The sequence below is a fragment of the Pogona vitticeps genome, chromosome 3, assembly GCF_051106095.1.
Source record: "Pogona vitticeps strain Pit_001003342236 chromosome 3, PviZW2.1, whole genome shotgun sequence".
Taxonomy (NCBI): domain Eukaryota; kingdom Metazoa; phylum Chordata; class Lepidosauria; order Squamata; family Agamidae; genus Pogona; species Pogona vitticeps.
The window spans coordinates 255,057,511-255,082,664 of NC_135785.1; the positions used below are offsets into that span (position 1 = coordinate 255,057,511).

Below are 25,154 nucleotides of genomic sequence, written 5' to 3' on the forward strand. Positions count from 1 at the left end.
CCTTGAAGGCTGAATTGGGGCCATTTTTGATTTCCTTTTGACACTAGGGTTAAATGTAGCTGTTCACTCGTCTTTGGGTTTTCATTTACACACATTGTGATATTTTTTGTTATGTATGGTTTCAAATGTTTCGAAATAATGTCAGTGTTTTTATTTTATGTGCTTGTATGTTCTTTTAAATAATTCTATATATTTTAACGTGTTCAATTGTTTACATTGCTTTTGTTGAGCCATGCCCTCGGAGATAGGGCAGGATAAAAACGTTCTGAATAAATAAATAAATGAACATGGCTGCTGATGTTGCAAATTTTGTTGCTAATCAATTGTAATTTCCTGCTTCGTTCATCCTCGAGGGCTGTGCGCTAACCTTGGGATTTATAGGCTCGTGTTTAAACTTCAGGCAGAATGGTAATAAGAAAGCGTATCCAGTTGTGGAAAGAAAACAATTACACCAACTTGGCTGGAAGGCTAAATCAAAAATATTAAACCTCATTGGTGGGAGGATAAAATATTAGATACACAGCACTTTTCTCTCAAAGTTTTTATTTCATTGCATGAGGAAGGGGTGGTGGTGATAGATCTGATTAACGCTTTGCAAATATTAGCAGCCTGCCTCTGTAAACATCAAATGAAAAAATACAGATTTTATTCTTTCAGATAACAATAAAACACACACTTTCTCTCACACATACACAAATTCAGCAGCGGTTTGTAATTATATTAGCACTTAGTCTGGAGTTCTTCAAACCATACCAGCTTCTGACTCGGCGCTCTGGTGGGATTCAGTGAGTCCAGGGAATGAAATATGCACTCTGGTCAGATCCTGCCCAAAGAATTTGGAAGAATATGTGCGCAAAATGTCCGTGTGTAATTGATGTTATGAGTAATTGAGTCAGAACCAACTTAGGGTGAGCCTATAAGGGCTTTCGAGGTAACTCAGATATTTAAGGAGTGGCTTGTTTTATTTATTTGTTCATTCATTCATTCATTCATTCATTCATTCATTCATTCATTCATTTATTCATTCATTCCATTTATACCCCGCCTATCTGGTCATTGCGACCACTCTAGGCGGCTTACAACACAAATATAAAAGCAGATATATATAAAAAATAGTTTTAAATAATTAGAGAATTTCTACTCCCCCAGTGAGCTTCCATGGCTGAGTAGGGATTTGAACCCTCGTTTTCAGGGCCCTAGTCCATCACTCTATCCACTATATCACACTGGGAATCCTGCAAATTCAATAGAGATATCTAAACTTCTGATGCACCACTTTTAACACTGTACTATTCTAGTTGTTAAGTCGTGTCCGACTCTTTGTGACCCCATGGACCTGAGCAAGCCAGACCCTCCTGTCTTCCACTGCCTCCCGGAGTTGGGCCAAATTCATGTTGGTAGCTTCGATGACACTGTCCAACCATCTCGTCCTCTGTCGTCCCCTTCTCCTCTTGCCTTCACACTTTCCCAACATCAACGTCTTTTCCAAGGAGTCTTCTCATGAGATGGTCAAAGTATTGGTGCCTCAGCTTCAGGATCTGTCCTTCCAGTGAGCACTCAGGGTTGATTTCCTTCAAAATGGATAGGTTTGTTCTCCTTGCAATCCAGGGGACTCTCAAGAGCCTCCTCCAGCACCACAATTCAAAACCATCAATTCTTCGGTGGTCAGCTTTCTTTATGGTCCAGCTCTCAATTCCATACATCGCTACTGGAAAAACCATAGCTTTGACTATGCGTACTTTTGCTGGCAAGGTGATGTCTCTGCTTTTTAAGATGCTGTCGAGGTTTGTCATCACTTTCCTCCCAAGAAGCAGGCGTCTTTTAATTTCGTGGCTGCTGCCACCATCTGCAGTACTGCAAAAAGAGTTCATGTCGCATTAAGACTAATATGTCTATTATGGTGCTTACACCTTTATGTTGAATGTGCATGTTGTTTTATTGTATAACCTCTCTCATGGATTCCTATGGTTTTATTGATTTCCATGAACTATTTGAAGATGGCAAAAAGACCAGGTCTTTTCCATAAAACTGCAAAATTGACTCAGAGAATTATGGGGATGGATCACTCTCAATTTATAGATCTATAATAAAATGTGGAAAATGTCAGTCTAGCTCTGAGGCCTCACTCGTGGACTAATAGGTAACATTGACAGACAGGTTTCTCACAAAACAATTTATCAGAATAGTCAGTGCTTCTTTTGCTTATATATTGGCATTTTACAAGAGCTACAGATGTTTTTTTTAATGGAAGTTGGGAATAGAAACTAATCTCCCGGTCACAAGCAAGAGCACAGCCTTTTCTGCCCTGCCCTTTTGCCTGAGTGACAGATCAGCCAAGGGGGCGGGGCAGGGAAGCCTGAGCTCTTGCCAAGACTGGAAGATCAGTTGACAATCATGGAGGCTGGGCCTTGTGAGTGGTTGATTGAGCCAGAGGAGGCAGGGAAGGGGAGCAGCAGTACCTGTGCTGCCACCTCGATGAACTGGGACGAACCAATTCGTGCCCATCTCCAATTGCCAAACAACTGAATATTTGTAACTAGATACTTCTAAGCTCTGTCTTGTACATTTTATAGGCATTCTTCCTGCAGAGGTTTGACCTTGTCAGCTACTTTGTTTCCCTTTATTATGAAAGGCCACCTATGGATATTTTTAATACCTGCTGCTTTACCACATTTAAAAATATCCTCCAACATTGTCATAAGCATCTGTGTAACCCAAATGTTACTTGTTTGGTTAATTGATTCATTAAAAGTTACAGTCGTGCCCTGCTGGACAATTACCCCGCTCTACGACAAATCCACATTACAACGATGTTTTTGCGATCGCTTGTGCGATTGTGAAATGATGTTTTAAATGGGGGAATTTCACTTCACATTGATGGGTTCCCTGTTTTGGGAACCGATTTTTTGCTTTACGACGATCGTCGGGTTTCAAAATGGCTGCTGGCTTGCAAGATGGCCCCCCCAACGGATTCCTCACTATACAGGCACCGAAAATGGCCACTGTATGGAGGATCTTCGCTGGACTGTGCGTTTTTCAGCCCATTGGAACACTTTGAACGGGTTTTCAATGCGTTTCAGTGGGATTTTTTCATTTCGCTTGACAAATGTTTTCGCTCTACAGCGATTTCGCTGGAACGAATTAACATCGTCAAGCAAGGCACCACTGTAAATGCTCTTTCCTCCTATGAACTTAAGCAGTGTTTGTCCCAGTGTGTAAAGGTGACAGCTGCTCCCTTCCCCTGCCTCCTCTGGCTCAATCAGCCCCTCGCCAGGCCCAGCCTCCATGATCTTCCACTGATCTTCCAGTCTCGGCAAGAGCTGAGGCTTCTCTGAAGTGGTGACTGGGAGATTAGCCCAGGAAGTGGAGAAAGCAAAAAGTTGGGCCTGGGGAATGGCTCGATTGGTGTGGGAGAGGGAGCGGCAGCACCTGTTACTGCTGCCTTGACAGAGTGGGACGAACCGGTTCGTGCCCATCTCTAAAAACAAGCTTTTTCCCACAAAAGGAAAAAAAACGGGTGGGTGGGTTCCAATCCACGGGTCGACTCCGAATCATTGAAAAACAAAAATCCCAGAGTTATGTCCCAGGTCCAAGGTCAGGCTAAAAGACAGTAGTTGGCCCAAGGTCACTTGATGGGTTTCATAGGTCAGTGGTGACTAACCCACATCTCCCAAGTTCTACCACTCACACCCCACTGGTTCTACAGCCTGCGCTTGCTTGACTCCCTGCCTGTACAACATTTATGACTTCTGAGAGAATATCTTCCCAGACTACAGCAAGAGAGGTTTAATTATTTCTGCTTGGTATTGTCCGCCGATCCTTATTAGCAGTTAGCTTCTTCCCCAGTTTCTGTCTTCTTCGTGTCACTAGCAAATGCACAGATAATCCGTGTTCGAAACACAGCTCACAGGGAGGTTATTTTTACTTAACTGCAGGTGCTTGAAAGATATCTGAATTAAAAAAGCACTAAATTGCTTCTTGCTCCACATTGCAGGGCAGAGAGGGAGGAATCAAAAAGCCATCAACTCCACAGGTACAAAATCCTCCCTTTCTTTCTTAGTCTTTCTCCTGCAAGGAAAAAAAATGTAATGTGGGCTGCTTATTTACCACCCCATAGTGCTGAAAGCACTCCCTGGGCTGTTTATAAAATAATTCTGCAGGCTACACATTACCCCCTCAATCCAGCAAGCTGGGTACTCAGTTTGCTTACCTTGGAAGGATGGAAGGTTGAATCAATCTCAAGCTGTCTACCAGGGCCTGGGACCAAACTCAGGTCACAAGCAGAGTCTTCACTGCAGTGCTGCAGTTTAACCACTGCACCATGAAAAGCTGTCATGATGTTTCTGAATTGTGTTGGAAGTGGTGATATCTTGGAAGCTGTGGATCAGGTGAGAGTCAGACACTGGCAACTTGTGCATTGAACAGAAGACGTCTGCTTTGCCCTATATAATGAGGGGGATTGCCCTTGCCTGGGTCCCATAAACTACCCATGTTTGAACTTCACAATAAACCAAGAATTGTTGGTTGTTGTAGGTTTTTTGGGCTGTTTGGCCATGTTCTGAAGGTTGTTCTTCCTAACATTTTGCCAGACTCCATGCCCGGCATCTTCAGAGGACAGGAGTCAGAACTCTGTCTGTGCTCTGGTGCAGTTTGTGGGACAGTTGAGTATTTATAGCTGTGGGATCAGCTTTTTGTCGTTTTCAGGAGAGTGTGTGATTATGGTGATCATGGTGTTTTTTTGTTGTGGGTGTATTGTTGTGATAAGGGAGAGAGATGATCTGTTCCTGTGGTTGATGGGTGTCATTAGCTGGTCTTTTGTGTGCAGTGATCACTGGTCCTTGTGGCTGGGTAGAGTTCATTGACCATTTGTAGGCTGTATTTTTCAGTGCTGGGAGCCAGGCTTTGTTGGGTTGTAAACCAAGAATTGCCATTATAGAGGCAAGCTGAGGTGACAGAAGGACCCATGTCTTCCTCTTCTCCCCTTCTTCTTTTCTCCCTCCACTATTTCCCTGAGCAAATTTTAAAAAGCTGGAGGGGGGCTTTTTAAAAATTAACTGCAGGTTTACACAAAATATTTTTTCTTTCCACCACCCATTTTTTAAGAAACCAGACATTCCTATTTCCCTCCCCGACCCCATCCAATATATGAGGAAATTTGCAACTTTCAGGGATGTTCTGGATAGAACATTTCTTTTTCCTTGAAATACTAAACAATGTACTTACTTTACCAGTATTTTTCCCGACATCAATATGATGTTGCAGAGTTTTGAATTTTGGTTAAAACTCCTCTACCTGTGCAGCAGTAGTGCATGGACCTACAGAGAAGAATTAGCTTCAAGATTCCGCAGAGCAGGCCACCCCTTTTTACTCATCAACTGACACTTACAGTCTTGACAACTCACTCTGAGACATTGGTAAAAGAAAGAATAAAAGGTTTCATTTACTCACAGTCGAACAGATCAAAAACAGCACACTGTACAAAAATGACTGCTCTGAGCAACAGATATCAACAGTCTCACTGACTGCTTCCAGCAGATTCCTGAAGACTACACTGTAACTGCACACTAACTGCAAAACAGACTAAAAGAGAAGGGAGAAGCACTTAAGAAAAGACACATGGCTGTCTTTAAAATCAGAGGCAGGGAAGGAACAATTGGTTAGTGCTGGATTGCCTGACAGTCACCTCAGCCCAGAAAGGTCCCTCTCACAGTCAGACCTACTAAAGGCAGCATACGAGGCTGAAAGAACACCAACAGATGATGTTTCTGTTATCTTACTTCACCCACTGTTTATTTCCTGTGATTTTCAGCCTCTTTCCATCCCTTCTGAATGCATGGTTTATTTCCAGCATTGCTTGGTCGTGAGGTTAGAGTCTGATCTGCATTTCTTATTTGCTGAGAGGCTCTGATCAGAAGCTTTAAATTAGCATGCAGGACTTAAAAAAAAACAGAGAGAGTGATGACTTTCTTAAATATTTTTTTAAAAGAGAGGAATAGCTTTCTTAAATTAGAAAAGCAGTGAGTTTTCCTAAAGAGAAGTATGGATGCAAAGGCCAGCAAGCTGCACACTGTTTCTGACATATGACCACGCCATGCATTAAAGACCTCCGAAAGGTCCATCATGATCAGATCAGTGCAGGCACTAACAGTACTTTAAAGTTCACGTTTACCATCACACCAACATTCTTTCCCTCCTCCTCAAGTCATCAACAGGAAACAGAACAGATGACAAACAGAAATCATCATCATGGTCATTCATGGTCATAATCAGGTTCCAGCTCTCCTACCTTTCAACTTCAGATGACCCCAGTTTCCAGTATAGTGACGGAGGAGAAAAACTTTACTCACTTTCTTCATCTGATGTATACAGGTAAAACCCCCTTATCTTGAGATCAGTATCCACTGATTATCCTCAGTCTGGAGCTACCAAAAATATTAAAATAAAAATCCTCCCTGCAAATATTTCTAATGATGAAGCCACCAGAGCTAGCTACTGGAGGGAGTCAGAGACTATGTCATGTATAGGGTTCACTATTAAAATAGTGTTTGCTATAATCTGCATTTTTCAGCATCCACAGGCGGCTTGGAAGTGATCCCCCATGGATACAGGGTTCCTACTGTATTTTTATAAACCTTTACCAATTTCTCTTGTAATTATCCCTTTCCAACCTCAACAGCATCTTAAAAAGCAGAGACATCACCTGGGGAGGTGGGAAGATATGGAGAAGGGGAAGATGTGGAGGCAGTGACAGATTTTACTTTCTTGGGTTCCATGATCATTGCAGATGGGGACAGAAGCCTCGAAATTAAAAGACTCCTGCTTCTTGGGAGGAAAGTGATGAGAAACCTAGACAACATCTTAAAAAGCAGAGACATCGCCTTGCTGACAAAGGTCCACATAGTCAAAGCTATGGTTTTTTCCTGCAGTGATGTATGGAAGTGAGAGCTGGACTATAAAGAAAGCTGACCGCTGATGCTTTTGAATTGTGGTGCTGGAGGAGACTCTTGAGAGTCCCCTGGACTGCAAGGAGAACAAACCTATCCGTTCTGAAGGAAATCAACCCTGAGTGCTCACTGAAAGGACAGATCCTGAAGCTGAGGCTCCAATCCTTTGGCCATCTCATGAGAAGAGAAGACTCCCTGGAAAAGACCCTGATGTTGGGAAAGTGTGAGGGCAAGAGGAGAAGGGGACAACAGAGGACGAGATGGTTGGACAGTGTCATCGAAGCTACCAACATGAATTTGACCAAACTCCGGGGGGCAGTGGAAGACAGGAGGGCCTGGCATGCTTTGGTCCATGGGGGCATGAAGAGTCGGACACGACTAAACAAATAAACAACAACAACAAAGCTAAAGAGATGCAAAAAAAGGTTATCTTTTCTCATACAGGATTTCAGAGTGGGAGTAGTTAGCTCTTCCAATGGTGGACACTTCAGATGACTATCCTGCCTAAAAGAGGAGGTGTGGTCAGCTTACCAGTAAAATCAGTATCTGAATACAGATTTTGGACAATATCCTTTTGTCTTATAGAAACTCTAGACTACTTTCTGTACAAATTGCTTTTCTGTCTCCCTCCAATGGGTTTCCTCCACAAGAAGCTTATTTAAGACAGCTTTCGCAGCCAGAAGTCATGTGGGCTGCATCCTGAAAATTTCAAAAATCCATTAATACATGATGAACGTTATATAAATGAGGTGAATGATGGATTCCTGGCCTTGGACCGTACACATTCTGATCAAGATTTATCAGGCAGGCCAAACTGTTAAGCAAAACTGTAATCACCCTCCAAAGGTCGTGATCCAATGTTCTTTATACATCTAAAAAGATTATTTTTTTAAAAAAAATAAAAAATCAGTAATCATGGTTTGTTTTAAGTGCAAAGATGTCTCGGTTCTATCAGCTGCTTACCTTTATGCTGAATTATTTATAAAATAGCTGCTTGGCTTAAGAAATTCGCCGTTTATCTCTTCTTCCTAAAAGCTCTTCTTGAGCAAACCTTATGTGACTGGGAGAAATGCAGCATATAAATAAATGAAACTAATAATAATAATTATAACTTGAATTTGGGATTCAGCGGAATGATTGACTCAGTTTCCCCATTTGGGACAAATAAAGAATGGGGAACTGGGAACGGGCATATTATTGCTGTTTGAACTCAACCCAGAGACGACCCCGTCAGGGCTTAAACATCATGGGAGTAGAAAGGTGTGGAAGTGCTCTTCGAAACGTTAAAGATCCAGACTGCTTCTTGTGAAGTCCACCGCTGCAGAACGAAGCTTGTCCTGCTTGCCAGAACAATAGCTGGACAGTGTTGGGGATTTGTCACCAGAACCCTGCCAGACTTTTAGCAGCAGGCTGTTTTCCGCCTCCTCATCTCATTCCTTCATTCACCTTCCGTGCCTGGAGAGAGAGGAAGAACAACAGGAATGGACACAGTCTGTAGAACATCATGTGAAACAATTTAGGTCACCACAGATTCTTTTAACTAGCTGCCCACTGCTTAAAGAGAACGGACGACTTGGTACATACATCTCTTGGCCTTCCAGGACTGGTGCTGATATCAGCCATACATGACAAAAACAAGCCACCACACATCCTATTGGTACACAGAGTAAGACTGAAGTATCTTGCTTCCAACCCATATTAGGTCTGGTCCAGGCAGTTCTTTAAGAATTCTCCTGCTGCATATTTATGCATTGCATGTATATCTCCTTGTTCTACCAAGAAGCTCAATGTAATGTCCATGGGCTTCCTCCCTTGCTTTAACCTTCCAATATCAAGCTTATGAAGTTCGTTAGGCTGAGCTTGTACAACGAGGCTAAAAGACAACGAATAGCCTGAGCTTACCTGATGAGATTTGTGGCTCAGCATGGATTTGAACTGGAATGTCTCCAAAACCTAGTGTGATGCTATAACCACTACACCTTTGTTACATGAAAACCTGCTGTCTTATGCATACGGGAGAAAGGTCTAAGTAAGACAGCATGGTCCCACTGAAATAAATATGACTTAAGTTATATATTGATCATTAGTATTTGTATGTTGTTGATAAATCTTCTAGGCATTGAATCAACACCACCACCATCATCAAATAAGTGCCATCAGGTCAGTTCTGACTTATAGTGACCCTTTCCAGGGTTTTCTAGAGTAGAAGATTCAACAGGGGTCTAGTAGTCCCTTCTTCATGGGGCATCCTGGAAGAATGCAGCTTGCCCAAGGTCATACAGGCTGCCTCCCCCCCCCCCCCCCCAAGAGGCATGCTGAAGAATTGAACTTCCAATCTTAGGCTCTGCTGAGCATTCCAGCTAGCAGGCACGGCATATCTATTTTAAAATAAACAGAACAAAAATACAGGATCTTAAAAAACACCATAAAAGCACAGATATAGACCTCAAAGCCAACGTGATATAAATATGATGCAAAGCCAAATCAATGAAGTATAGTAACAATGAGATAAAACTAGCTGAGCAGGAACGCACTGGATAAACCCATCAACAAGTAGCTGATACTAAACTAGTAAAGATCTAAAAGGCCTGGGACAATAATAGGGTTGGATGAAAATTACAGGAACATCAGCCCCTTCAGAGGGGAGTGTGACACTGACAATTTCCAGACAAATAGGTGCAAGGATTTTTTGTGTGTTGTCTGCAATTAAATTTTATTTATTTATTTATTTATTTATTTATTTATTTATTTATTTATTTATTTATTTATTTATTTATTTATTTATTTGATTTATATCCCGCTCATCTGATCAAATCGACCACTCTGAGCGGCTTCCATAAAAGTATACAATATACAATCACCCATAAAATTACAAATTAAACAACAGCACATATAATAAAACAAATAATAAATAGAAGGAGAAAAGAAATTAAGTATTGACAGGAGGGAAGGCCTGAACATATAACCATGTTTTTAGTTGATTCTTAAATATGCCCAGCGTAGGGGCCGCACAAATCACTGGAGGAAGGTTATTCCAGAGGAGAGGAGCCACCGCCGAGAAGGCCCGATTATGTGTTCTTTCCTTCCGGGCCTCCCGGAAGGAACTTCTGATAATGTTATTGTTTCTTGGCAGACTTGAAAGAAATGTACAGGTATCTTTTTCTCTCTCTCTCTTTCGGAGGACTGGTTCATGGAATGATAGACTCGTAGAGCTGGTCATCAGGTCTAGCTCCTTGCAGAAGCTGGAAATCCACAGCTGAAGCATCTCTGACAAGACGGCCATCTAAAAACCTGCCATGAAAGAGAACTCACCCCCTTCAGAGGCAGCCCAGTTGTCAAGAAGCTCTTACAGTCAAGACGTTCTTCCTAACCTTGAGTTGAAATCTCCCTTCCTGTAATCCACCACTTCAGGAGCTGCAGAATTTAAGCTTGCTGCCTTTTCCACACACCAGCCCTTCCGATTTTTGAGATCGGTTCTCATATTGCTTCTCAAGTCTTCTCCAGGCTAAATGTGCCCAGATCCCTCAGCTAAGATCCATAGGGCCTTTGTAGGTCTCTCTGCTCTGAATACATACCAGTTAGCTGTACTTCTTAGAGTACAGTAAGGACCCTATATCTCCACAGAGTATCAGTTCCCTCCCACAGATACTGGAAAATATCGATTAGAGTGAACACTATTTTAATGGTGAACACTATACATAGCATGATCTTTCTCCCTCTAGTAGCCAGTTTTGGTAACTTCACATTGAGAAATATATATTTCTGTGATTTTTCTTTTACTGTTTTTAATATTTTCAGACCATGGATATGTGAATCAGCAGATACCTGATCTTGTGGATAAGGGAGTTCTTCTGTATATTGCCCAGAAGGTAAGGTCTGTTCAACACAGAATGGACTGCTGCTATTAACTTCCCTTTACTTGGTCTCTGTACTTCTGACCAAGGGGATTAATCATCATCATCATCATGTGCTGTCAAGTCAGTTCTAACTTATGGTGACCCTTCGCAGTGTTTTCTAGGCAGACAGAATATACAGCCGTAGTTTAACATTCTCTTGTTCTGTGGGTGCCCTGGGACTGCACAGCTTGCCCAAGGCCACATAGGTTGGCTCTGTTTCACAAGATGCACAGTGGGGGAATCCAACTCCCACCTTCTGGCTCCACAGCCAGAGACCTAAAGCATGGAGCTATACAGCCACCTAAATTGCAGAGATGGATGCAGAATTGTTTGTCCAGGAGCAACCTTTCCATTTTGTAGGGTATCCAAAAGTTTATCCCCCATTGACTCCAACCCCCATGCTGGCTGGGAATTCTGGGAACTGTAGTTCAAGAAATAAACTTTTGCAACCCCCCTTCCCCCACCAATGGCTACTTTTTGTCCTGGTTTGGGATGAGAGTCCGAAATGAATTGTTTCCAAGTCTTTATCCCTTTTCAGAAAGGGGCTGGGGGGAGGAAAGAAGGAAGGAAATAGAGATAGAGAAGAAGGAAGGAAATAGAGATAGAGAAGAAGGAAGGAAGGAAGGAAGGAAGGAAGGAAGGAAGGAAGGAAGGAAGGAAGGAAGGAAGGAAGGAAGGAAGGAAGGAAGGAAGGAGAGATAAAGAGGAAGAAGGAAGTAAGGAAGAAAATAGAGAGAGAAAAAAAGAAAGAAGGAAGGAAATAGAGAGAGAAGAGGAAGGAAGGAAATAGAGAGAAGAAGAAAAGGAACGAAGGAGAGAAAGAAGGAAGGAAGGTAGAAAATAGTGAGAGAAAAAGAAGGAAGGAAATAAGAGAGAGAGAAGAAGGAAAGAAGGAAGGAAGGAAGTAGAGAGAGAAAGAAGAAGGAAGGAAACAGAGAAAGAAGAAGAAGGGAAGGAAGGAAGGAGAGGGAAGGAAGGAAGACCGACAGCCGGCCGGACAGACACACAGTCTTGCACGCGCCGCCCGCTGTTTTGCGCGCTGGTTGGCGAGGGAGGGAGCGCCTCGGACACCCCCTCCCCTCCCCTCCCCGGCCGGGGGCCCGCCTCCCTCCCTCCTCGTTCCCTTCCGCGGCCGCCCTCCCTCCCTCCCTTTCGGCTTGGGCTTCCCGGGGCGCCCAGGGAGCCGGCGGGCGGCCGAGGCGCGCGGAGAGGGGCGAGGGCGAGGATGCCGCTCCCGCCGCCGCCGCCGCCCGCGCCACCCGCGCCGCCGCCCGGCCCGAAGGAGCGCCTCTACAAGCTGCTGGTGATCGGCGACCTGGGCGTGGGCAAGACGAGCCTCATCAAGCGCTACGTGCACCAGAACTTCTCGCCCCACTACCGGGCCACCATCGGGGTGGATTTCGCCCTCAAGGTGCTCAGCTGGGACCCCGAGACGGTGGTGCGGCTCCAGCTGTGGGACATTGCGGGTGAGCGGGCTGGCGATGGGGAGCGGGGGGGGGGGACTGATCCAAGGGCAGAAAGGGACGGGGAAAGGCAGGATACGTCCCTTTTACTGCCTTCAGAAAGGAGCCCCCGACCCCCAAATGGCCACGGGGGCTCCGATTTTCCATGTATTGCCTCCGTGTCTTAACATCACTTTCCGAAGAGGCAGAAGCGTCTGCAGTCTGCTGTGGCGAAACGCATCTGAAATAGTGGGCTGCCCTCTTTAAAAACTTCCATTAAAGTTACTAGTCCCCAAGACTCTTCGGTACTTTTGATATATTCCGATGGTATTTGTAGTTGTACATAAATATTTCTCTCTCTGTAGGTTAAAACACACACATTTCAATAAAACCGTACCTTTTTAAAGTAATGTACATTTTAGGTATTTGCAGAACATGTGCTTAATATGCCTGTTGTTTTAAAGTAGTGATTTTTTTTATTTATTCACACACCAGACAATTTAATATAATAAGGGTTTAATCAAAATGTTCTTCTGGCTTGAGTAGACCCATCAGAAGCAGAGGAATTTGGGTGAGTGATGACAAGTCGATCCCATTCATTTCAGAATGAGTCCTATTCTAATTGGGACTGAAACGGGATTAAGTCCAAGAGTCTTTAAAAGTAAGGTATCTCTGTTCAGAAGCTTTGTTCAGACTCCAGGAAGGGATGCTTAAAGCGTGTTTATTTGGCATCCCATTACTTTTCACGGGGGCTTTTTGATGCCATGTGAGAGTTGTATAAGACTTCACTTTAAATCTCACTCAGGAGACATGTTCCAGATTAGGAGTGCAATCTAGGCGAAATTGTGGCGGATTGGAACAAGTTTTCTTGGCAGCCCAAAGCAGTGTAATGTGGTTCTGTTCCAATGTATAGTCCGAAGGGAGGCTCACTCAGAAGCTAGTTTCTGAATTGTACTACACAATCTCATCCATGCTTCCATGGAAATCCGAGTCATACCAGGAAGATTTATCCTAATGTGTGTGCCATGGAATTGCAGTTTTAAGCGTTTTCAGAAGCTATGAAAAAACTCTTCTCAACTCTGAGTGTAATGAAAACAAAGTTATAGTGGCAGAAGTCAATGGAATACAGTGGCGATTACTTCAAGCAGGTAGGTATAGCACTGCAGTGTTAAGCACATCTCTGAATTTCAGTGAAAGAGTTACAGTGGCCCCTCGACTTACAGACGGCTCGATTTACAGACTTTTTGAGTTACAGACTTCTCTGGCCGCAAAATTTAGGTTGGACTTGCAGCCTGAGAATTGACCTACAGACCAGGAAAAAAAAACCCAAAATGGAACAAAAATGGAACAAAAACTGCCAGTTACGGGATTAATCAGTTTTCAATGCACTGTAGGTCAATGGAGACTCGACCTACAGACTTTTCAACCGTTCCAATACGGATTAATTCCGTAAGTAGAGGGTCCACTGTATAAGCTGAATGTGAATCCTGCAATTGAGTGCATGTAAATGGATAGCTGAGTGGTTTAGGTTTCTGGCTACGGAGCCAGAGTTTGGGCGTTGGATTCCCCACTGTGCCTTCTGGGAGAAAAGCCAGCCTGGGTGGCCTTGGGCCAGCTGCACAGTCCCAGGGAACCCCAGAAGAAGGGAATGGTAACTACTTCTGAGTATTCTTTACCTAGAAAATGCTGGGAAAACTGGAATCAGCTTGATGCCACACAATTTATTACTATCATTCCCTTCACATAGGCTTGAAAAGTGAAGCTGTTGAACTAGAATCCGTATTTGTAGAGTTATCTTGTGTGATCCGCTTGTAGGCTGTATTCCCTTTTCTGTATGCAAAAAAACACCCCCCAAAAAATAGAAGATGGAAATCTAGACAATACGGATATTCACGCGGATCCTTGTCTGTTGTGCCTTGTAAGTGGAGTGGATTTAATTTAAATCAAATCAATTAAAATCAATTAGTACACAGATTGCACATAATTGTGCTGGTGGGTGTATCTACATTACAGAATTATAGCCGCGTGATATCCCTTTTGCTATCATGCCTCCAGATTGTTATTATTTATTAAGATTATTAAAACAGAATACAGTAAAACAACACCCTAAGAACGGAGACAGGACAGTTTTGGCAAACACATTGAACAATGCCACTAAAATGTTCTTTTAAAAAGCACAGTTTTATGTAGCCTCTTGCAGGTAAAGGGCTCATGCTGAGAAGGCACAAATTTTGGTGGAAATAAAAAAATTTGTGCCCCCACTCCCATAGCTGCTCAGTTCTTGATGTTCACTTGATTGCCCCTTGGGTGTGTTAAACTTCTTCCTTGTTTCTCCTCTTGCTCCCCTCCCATACACACACACACTTATTTGTAACAAAAATCCTGGAAAACTCTTTCAAAGCAGTACTTAAAAGCGTTTAACATGAGCCATCATTCCACCCATTCTTTTGAATTGCTTTAAAAAAAGAGTGATTACTGAACACCTCGAACTGTTGCAGCTCAGTTGAAGCTCTTCCAGAAAAACTAGCCGGGTTTAGAGCAGCTTAACTTTAGCGGGATCTACCCGACTTCTTTTTAAAAATTAAACATCAATTGCTAAAGTGAATTAGGTTAAAAACCAAACCGTTTAAATCTTGTCCTCTTTTGGAATGAGTTTCTGATTCCCGTATCATCCATTTCCCCCCCTATCTAATGGTAGAAATAAGGTGAGTTTTTTTTTAAAAAAAGAATGGCTTCCTTTGAATGCATGCTTATGCCAAGAATGGCCTGCCAAATTATGTGGATTTATTTCCTTTTTAATAATGATAGTAGAGCAGTGTTGTTATGAATCATCATGTGCTGCCAAGTCAATTCTGACTTACGGCGACCCCTTTAAGGTTTCCTAGTAAAGAATACTTAGAATACTTCTAAGTATTCTTTACTAGGAAACCTTAAAAGCCCAAGGCCACACAGGCTGGCTGTTCCCTAAAAGGCACAGCAGAGAATCAAACTCCCAACTTCTGGCCCCACAGCCGCAAACCTAACCTCCTTGTACTATCCAGTTATTAATAAGAGCCAAATCAATATACAGTAAGACCTCTCCCATCCACAGGATCAGTATCCACTAATTCACTTATGCACTGCCTGAAAATGCTAAAACACAGAAATACTGATTTATATTTATTTATTCTATTTTATTTGTTCGATTTATATCCCGCCCATCTGGTATATTCTACCACTCTGGGCGGCTTACAGAATATCAAAAACAATTTTAAAAATATATATGTATTTCTAGGATGTATTTATGAGAACTGGCGACTAGAGAGACCATAGAGGTTATAGCATTTGCTACTTCTCCAGTTTTCAGCATCCACAGGGAGCCTGGAACACAATGAAGGAAGGAAGGAAGGAAGGAAGGAAGGAAGGAAGGAAGGAAGGAAGGAAGGAAGGAAGGAAGGAAGGAAGGAAGGAAGATCAGTTTTTCAAAAAAAACCTTTAATATAGATACAGATTGCAATTTCAGCTTTTTTAGTAGGCTACTTGCTCATTTATTTTTACATTCTTTCACTCATACCTCACCGACAATTTTTAATTAAATATCAGCTCTTGCTTTTTATGAGTTATAAGACAAAACACATGCTAGATCTTTTTCTGTGTATTCGCGAAGGCTTTCATGGCCGGGATCTAATGGTTGTTGTGTATTCGCGAAGGCTTTCATGGCCGGGATCTAATGGTTGTTGTGGGTTTTTCGGGCTCTTTGGCCGTGTTCTGAAGGTTGTTCTTCCTAACATTTCGCCAGTCTCTGTGGCCGGCATCTTCAGAGGACAGAGTGCTGTCCTCTGAAGATGCCGGCCACACAGACTGGCAAAACGTTAGGAAGAACAACCTTCAGAACACGGCCAAAGAGCCCAAAGAGCCCACAACAACCATTAGATCTTTTTCTCTTTTGCCACTAAACGTGCATTAATTGCATCTACAGTATATTGATGTTCCTGAGACAAAACGTATGTGAAATATTTTTTTAAAACTTAATTTGTAACTCGACTATTACTGATTTCTCTCTTTTGTGAATTACATAAAATGAGACCAGGGGAATAAAATTCCTCAGACTCTTTTGGAATTAAGAGATTTTGGATGCTTGGACTATGTATTTGGCAGAGCTGACGCTAGTACCATGCAAAAAATGTCTTTGTATTTCATAAAAACTTGTAGCTGATTAAACTGCTGGTACAGCTCCAGAATCCTCTGCTGGTACTACTCAGAAGATGTTAAAAGACCTTGGCCTTATTTTGTTACACTGGTAGCATGGCAGGCAATACCTTGGCACTCCTTCATAAATCGCACTGAGTTAACAAAAATCTCAGCTCATGTATGAGGAACTCACATAGACGCTTTTTTGTTCACATTCTACAAGAAACTTGTATACTACATTGATTGATTGGTTGGTTGGTTGGTTGGTTGGTTGGTTGGTTGGTTGGTTGGTTGGTTGGTTGGTTGGTTAATTGATTGGACTTGTAACCCGGCCATCTAGACAGTGTCTATTCATGTTCTGAAGCTCCTCCCTCATATCTTAAGGGTCCTTCTCTGCAGCTGTGAAAGAATTTTGGCTGAATATCAGGAAAAAAAACTTCCTAACTGTTAGAGCAATACGACAATGGAACTACTTAGCTTGGGAGGTGGTGAGCGCTCCAGTGCTGGAGGCATTCAAGTGGACAAACATCTGTCGGATATACTTTAATTTCGATTCCTGCACTGAGCAGGGGATGGATTTATAGGCGCCTTCCAGCTAAGTTATTCTATGATTTTCATAAAGAAGAGTGTTGCCACACTGCTAGCTTCCATACTTCTAGTATAAAGTAAATGGAGACTTGCAGTTATTTCTGCATGACAAAGTAGAGGACAACCATTTTAATTTGCTATGATATTTTAAAAAAAAACACTCTGATTTTTATAACGGATACCCAATGTGGTGTCGAATCCCCGCTCAGCCATGGAAGCTTCCTGGGGGTGCAGAACTGGTAAAACCAGTTAAATATCTCACTTGCCTTGAAAGCCCTATGAAGGTCACTGTAAGTCATTTCTGATTTGACATCACACAGCAACAACTTTATAATAAGCATAATTATTAATGCTTGCTGTGCTGAGGAAGAGTAGCAAAGAGGCAGTGTCTAGAAATCATTGAAGCACAAGTTTTCCTAATTCTTGATTCGTTTGTTCTTAAGTTGGGCAGTGTGTAAAAGAACAGCACCATCATGTCACAAACATTCTAGGATGAGGAAAAGTTATATCACAAATCATGTGCTGTAAGATCATATGATGTAGCTTTCAGGCAGACTGTTGAAGATTTGGAAGTAATTACCCCCAAAGTGGTGGGTTTTAATGAGTAACATAACTGCTGAATTATGCCACAGGGAAGAGAGAATGGCTTTACTGTTTTTACTAGGACAAAGTCTTCCAAAGCCATGATCGATGCAGATCAGTAGCAAAGGAAAGATACTTTTGGGTTGAGACCTACGGAGACAGTTCTGTTTTACAGATAGGCAAAAGATGCTCTCATCTCTTAATCAGATCTCATCCTGGAAAGGAAGGACACTATTTCAGGAGGGAAGGATCATAAGATTTTGAAAGCAAAGTACTTAGAGAATCTCAGAACTGCAGAACTGGAAGGGACCCTGTAGATCATATTGAATTCAGCCCCTGTCCAAAGGCACAGAGGTGGAATCGAACTCTGAACCTCTGGCTCTGTAGCCAGAGACTTAAAGCACTGAGATTAACATGCAGAAGATTTTAGGTTTGGTTCCTGGCATCTGTCCTTCCCAAATAGGGCTGTTGTTGTTTAGTCGTTTAGTCGTGTCCGACTCTTCGTGACCCCATGGACCAGAGCACGCCAGGCCCTCCTGACTTCCGTTGCCTCCTGGAGTTGGGTCAAATTGATGTTGGTAGCTTCGATGACACTGTCCAACCATCTCGTTCTCTGTCGTCCCCTTCTCCTCTTGCCTTCACACTTTCCCAACATCTGGGTCTCTTCCAGGGAGTCTTCTCTTCTCATGAGATGGCCAAAGTACTGGAGCCTCAGCTTCAGGATCTGTCCTTCCAGTGACCACTCAGGCTGGATTTCCTTTAGAATTGATAGGTTTGTTCTCCTTGCAGTCCAGGGGACTCTCAAGAGTCTCCTCCAGCACCATAATTCAAAAGCATCAGTTCTTCGATGGTCAGCCTTCTTTATGGTCAAGTTCTCACTTCCATAAATCACTACAGGAAAAACCATAGCTTTGACTATTCGGACTTTTGTTGGCAAGGTGATGTCTCTTCTAGGGCTAGGAAAGACTTTATCATGAAATCATAGCCTCTATTAGACTGTAGAGTTGCAGCCAGGTGGACTAATGACCCAACCTCAGTATAAGTTATCCTATGCTCCTAAGTCAAGAAAACATAGGTTGGGGGGTCTTTGGCTATTATGAGGAAGCAACCCTCTAAAGATTTACTTGGGTAGGGATCACTTTGGGGGACAGCCAAACCGTCACTTGGGACACCTTCATTTTAGCTCCACTACAGATAGAGATTCAAAATGTTATATATCTTGACTACAACTTCCAGGATCTCTTCCAAAACTAGTTCGGAAGAGATGAATCACACGATTACCCCCTCTCCCATAGCCTCCTAGAATTTTGGTAAGGGAAATCATGGATACAGGAAGAGGCTATCTTCCAAGGTTCAGGGATGCGCATATGGCTGAAGACCAGCCATGCCCACCCATCCCTTAGGTCTACAGTGGTGCCTCACTTTACGATTGCCCCACATTATGATGAAAACGCTTAACGACAATGTTTCTGTGATTGCAATTGTGATCGCAAAATGATGGTCTGAATGGGGGAATTTCACTTTGCGATGATCGGTTCCCTGCTTCGGGAACTGATTCTTCACAAAACGACGTTTTTTGAACAGCTGATCGGCGGTTTCAAAATGGCAGCCGGGTGATTAAAATGGCTCTCCGCTGTGTTTAGGGACAGATTCCTCACTATACAGGCAGTGAAAATAGCCACCGTATGGAGTATCTTCACTGGATGGTGAGTTTTTACCCCATTGGAACGCATTGAACAGGTTTCAATGCGTTTCAATGGAGTTTTTATTTTCACTGTACGATGTTTTTGCTTAACAATGATTTTCCTGGAACGGATTATCGGCGTTAAGCGAGGCACCACTGTAAAGTGAAGCAGGCAGATTAGCTCACATGAGCCAAACATGTCTGCTAGGATATTTTCAAGGTTCCTTGCAACACATCCAAGTGGTTCTTTGGATCAGATAATGTGGGGCTCCTCTGGAAGATGTCGACAGGAATGGGAACTCCTAGAGTAAAAGAGCAATCTTACTTTCATTTTTCAATATTAGCTTGTAGGAAAGAGGCGGGGTCCCAGAGGGCTCTGATTCTTAGATTAAATCTTGCATCTTGATAGATGCCTGGAAGACATTTTAGTTTTGTATCATATATTAGTACTTCAATTTTTTTTATCTGATTATTCTGCTGCTTCGAGCTTTCGCTAATTTATCAGCATGCTCCCCTCACAGTGCTGAAAAATGCTCAGAATATCTGGCCTCATTGGACACCACATCCCTGCCACGTTTCTTGCGTCAGTAGCTTCATTTAGACCCCATGCTGAATTATTGTTGAAGAAATATAACCGTAGTTTAAAGTGATGTCTGAAATGATCGATTACAGTTGGAAATGGGTTGGCCAAACAAAGTCAGGAATAGTTGATTGAAATGAAATGGCCAACTACTGTTTGTGGCAGATTAACTAGAGTATCACATCGTAGCTATAGTTCTATCTCCACTTCTAGTGTCAAGCTAGGGAAGATAGAAATTGTAATCCAATTCTGGAGCCGCCTTGGGGAAATCTAAACATACAGGAAGAGTTTTTCAGTGATGCTCATATGGGCGGATCGTGGAGTCATTTCAGAAGCTTGTTGTTTAGTTGTTAAGTCATGTCCGACTCTTCGTGACCCCATGGACCAGAGCAAGCCAGGCCCTCTTGTCTTCCATGGCCTCCCAGAGTTTAGTCAAATTCATGTTGGTGGCTTCAATGGCACTGTCCAACCATCTTGTCCTCTGTCGTCCCCTTCTCCTCTTGCCTTCACACTTTCCCAACATCAAGGTCTTTTCCAGGGTGTCTTCTCTTCTCATGAGATGGCCAGAGTATTGGAGCCTCAGCTTCAGGATCTGTCCTTCCAGTGAGCACTCAGGGTTGATTTCCTTTAGAATGGATAGCTTTTTCTCTTTGCAGTCCAGGGGAACTTAGGAGGAGCTTAGGTTGAGTTAGAACCCTAATTACTACCAAGTATACTCTTAGTTGAATTTTGGCAATATCTTCTTTATTTTTTCCATTTTTTGCAACAATATTCTGAACTCTGCATTTCACACTGAAGACAGCAGCTGTAATGAATGGATAGATTCATTTTCCATGCCTGCCAGTTCTCTCTTAGAAACACAGTCTTTCATGAACCTGGATATACTATTCAAGCAGTTTAAAAGCTGTAAAAAATATGAGTATTAGGTTCCAGTGCTGAGTATAATTGATAGAGCACACTCTTGCTGGAATGCAAACTGGATTTGCATGCAGAAGCAAAACTATCATGGTGGTTTCTAGGCTTTGTTCCCTCAGCAATAAACCAGATCATTTGTAAGAGGAGAATTTTCCTTCTTACCCTTTGATTGCAGGAATGCAGCTAAAACTGTAGTGGCCAAACAACAAAATGAGAAGATCTGTACTTCGGTGTGCAGAGCATGTTTTGTGTTGAGGTCTCAGATTCAATCCATGACACATCCAGGTAAATTCCTGCCTGATTCTTTCAGAACCTGCGCCAGTGGGAGCAGTCAATGACCGAGAAAACTTGTGTTTACTCTCCCAAATGACCAATCACAAAGCAAAGCAAGTAGTTTGCAAACTGTAAGAGGTGTAGAAAAATCTGTGCTGTGACAATCAGGCGTTTTTCTGCAATTAAGAAACTTCTGTTTCAACCATCCCCGGTCTGTGTCATATAGTTTTATACTACAGGATTCTGATCTATTTATTCATATAATTAGATGCTCCTGAGAGTCGTTGCTAAAAAGAGAGAGCAGTTCTTTGCAAAGCCTCTGAAGCCTCCAAAAAACCTGTGCCTTAGATGATTTTTATATTTGTCATATTGTTGTGTTTTTAATCCATGTAAGCCGCCCCGAGTAGACATTGTCCAGGGCGGGTGGGGTAAAAGTCTAATAATAAATTAAAAAAAAAGAAAAGAAATAAAAGGCTCTGCCCTCAACATCCCTGGCTAAGTCTTGCAAACAAAAAGCTGTTGCATCCTTTGAGTCAAACCCTCTCATGTTTTCCTCTTTTCCTCCTGCCTCCAGCTTTTCCCAACAATATTGTCTTTCCCGGTGAGTCTTGTCATCTGATAATGTGTCCAAAATATAGTAGCCTCAGTTTGGTCATTTTTGATGTGGCTTGATGTGATTTAGCATTCACCTATTTTTTTCTATCTGACAATTCATAGTACTGTATGTGAAAAGCAAGGTACCCATGAAGTGCACTGTAAATACTACATTAGTCTTAATGATGCAGTTATTGTTGCAGCCCTGGATATTTCCATGTTCTCTTCTGTTGTAAGTGTTTTTAACTGTGATGGTGAGTCTCGCAGTGCCTTAAGGGCCATAAAGACGTTTATTGATGGAGTGGGTGTGTAACACTCGGCTTCACTTAGTATTCTTTCAGCCTTATTCTGTACTGGGATGGGCTCATCTTTGAGGGGCAGAGGGCCAAGTTTCATTTTGCCCAGCAGCTTGGGAACTGCACTGCCCCTGAAATGCTGGGAAGAAAAAAAAAACCTCTGAAAATCAATGAAAATCACCGAAAACCTCTTGAGCTGCTTTTTGCAGCTGCTGAAAATTGCTCACGTATACAGAGTTTTAAAAAAGCTGTTGAAAATCAGCAATGCGATCTGTCTCCAGAAATCACGTGCGGTGGCTCACTGGCTACTTCTTCAGATTTCTGGCTGCTGTTTAATGTTTATTTCAAGTTATTTTAACCTGTATAGTAATATAGCATTGTTTACTCCTTTTCACTTTGTTTAAAATTGCTTTCCTGTACATTCATTGGCTTAATTGTATAAGGAGGTCTTCAATCAGACTTTTATTTCCTGTAACGCGAATTCCTTCCAAGTTAAGAACAACTTTCCTTTAGTTTCCAGATAGGCATTCTATACAGTGGGCAGAGATACTAGAATTCCCCTAATGCCACAATGCTTAGTCCCACCTAACCAGTTTCTCTGCCTCAGAACTCAGAAATGGAGAGATCCCCCACAATGATGTACCAGCTCTGTATTATATCAAACATGTGAGGGGGTTTTTTTTGGGGGGGGAGAGGGAGTAAAGCCCTCAGAATTCTAGAAGACATCTGGGTGTTGTGGTTCAAAAAGATACAAATATCTCATCCATCGTAGGTGTGTGACAAATGCCTGCTAAATTCCTCACTTATATTAGTTTAGACTGTCTGGACACAGCGATACATCAGCATGGAATTTTGAAGCCCTATGAGATGTGTTGCATCTGATATAAAGTTGACACAAAGGGCTGTGCCCTCTACAGAATGGCTCTAAAAAAAACTTGAGTCCTTCTTCCTTTGAGAAGCAACACACACACACACACACACACACACACACACACACACACACACACACACAAACAAACAAACAAACAAACAAACAAACAATTTGTTATTATTGGAGCCTCTCCCTCTCCCTCTCCCCCCCCCCTCTCTCTCTCTCACACACACACACACACACACACCAAGTACAGAAAGACTGGCCAATTCTTCCTTCACTCTTCCCATACTTCTGATCCTTAAAAGTACACAAAACAAATCAACAGCAGTTTTGAGCACGTTTGTGAAATTTGCCCAAAAATTATTTCTGCAAATGCAAAAACATTTGTTGAGACTGACATCATATGAAGTGACAGAAATATCTTTCCTCTCACTGTTGAGGATAAAACTTTTGCCATTTCTTGTTCTCTCGTGCATGAAAATGAGATGAGCAAGGATTAGCATCCCCACCGAGGAATTATACAGAGCCCTCTTTGCTTGTATGCGTGAGTTACAGATCGTGGAATTTGGGAGGCTTCATTAACAATAATAGTGTTATTGATTTGGCTGGATAGCTCAGTGTTTTAGGTATTTGGCTGTGGAGCCAAAGGTTGGGAGTTCAGTTCCCCACAGTGCCTTCTGGGGAGAAGAGCCAGCCTGGGTAGCCTTGGGCAAGCTCCTCAATCCCAGAATTGCTCCCAGTAGAAGAGAATAGTAAACAATTTCTGAGTATTGTCTACCTGTAAAACCCTGGAAAGGATCAACAGAAGTCAGAATTGACTTGATGGCACATTATTACTATTATTAAAAAGAATACCAGGCACAGACCATCAAAATTATAGAAATATTGGCTGGTATTATTTAACAGATACAAGTTTTAACCCAAATCCTTAGTATCTATTAAATATCAGCACAGTATGTATGCTGTTCCTAATTTTGCTGTTTTTTTGTAGCTCAGATGTTCTTATTTCTGAGATCTGCAATTGCTTATGATAATGTGTGAAATTTCTTGATATTGTTCCCAAATCCCTGATGGCTACAGGGACCTCTGAAGTATGTTTCATGCCCACAAGCGAGATGTTCCGATTTCCAGGTCTCTGTATTTCGTTAGTTTTTCCAATTCTTTATTTTGAACTCTGGCATCTTCTGGAATTGCAATGTCAATGATCCAGACATTTCTTCATTCTATCATTACTATGTCTGGTACGTTATGTTCAAGGTGTCTATTATTATTGTCTTGTTCTTGTTCCTGTTCCTGTTACCTATTCCTGTTACTCTTATTGTTCAGCTCTGATTGCTGAAAGTGATATCTTTAGTTATCCTCCATATAGGGATTCCAGCATTTATATTACCATCTTGTACATCAATGGTTCTTGACACATGGCACAGAAAAGCAGTCTACATGGCACACAACGTTTTCCTAACAACTGTTAGGGATTTTGTGTGTCAAAACCCATGGCTCATTGTTGGTATGGAACACTGTATTCCACTTACCCTACCTGCCATGGGTCATGTATTCCTGAGGTTTTTTGCATATTGGTATTAAAATACTGGGGAACAACTTGGTGAGAAAATCAGAAGTGACAGGTGGTGAACCACAGTTATACACCAGGGGCAGGGAGACTTTTGGTCTGCATTTGTTGTTGTTTTTTCTTATAATGCTAAGATCCACTGACTGGAGGCTGTTGCAAAAAGGATACTCACTTCAGATTCAATAATTCTAATCCAATATACTCATTTTGAGTACCAGTGCTAATCAGAACTCATAATCCTTATGCACAGAAAACCCACTCCCAGTTTGACCAGGGGTGTATGGTTTACAGTGGGGTGAAACTATTGCTATAGTCAAATATCATCATCATCGTTGTTGTTGTTGTGTGTCATCAATTTTGACACACAGTGGTTTCCCATTTCCTTCTTCTGGGGGTGTGCAGCTGACCCAAGGCTACACAGGATGGCACTTCTCTCTAGATGTGCTGTAGGACAGAGGTCCCCAACCCCTGGTCTGCAGCCCGGTGCTGGTCCATGGCCTAAGTTACACCAGGTCGTGGAGATAAACCTTCCCCCCCACCCCTGCCTGCACTTACCTCACACAGCCCCTTTGCGCATGCACACATGTGCCTGCACCCACACAAGTGCTCCCCCACCCCTTAGCGCATGAGCATGAGTGCCCCCCAAGCACCCTTTGCGCATGCATGCACCCGCACGCGCACCCTCCCGCTCCTTCATGCATGCGCACGAGTGTGCTTGCTCCTTTTCGCATGCACACCAGCGCGGG

The 25,154-nt window shown here is 42.5% G+C and overlaps 1 protein-coding gene across 1 annotated transcript in view; it reads left to right on the forward strand.

Moving 5' to 3' along the window:
• Positions 1-11,770: 11,770 nt before the first annotated feature.
• RAB38 (RAB38, member RAS oncogene family) overlaps positions 11,771-25,154 on the forward strand; it is a 42,362-nt gene continuing 28,978 nt past the window's right edge. The window contains exon 1 of the mRNA XM_072993553.2: positions 11,771-12,306. Within this exon, the coding sequence (XP_072849654.2) occupies positions 12,066-12,306 (241 nt within the window). The 5' untranslated portion in view covers positions 11,771-12,065. The remainder of the gene's footprint in view (positions 12,307-25,154) is intronic.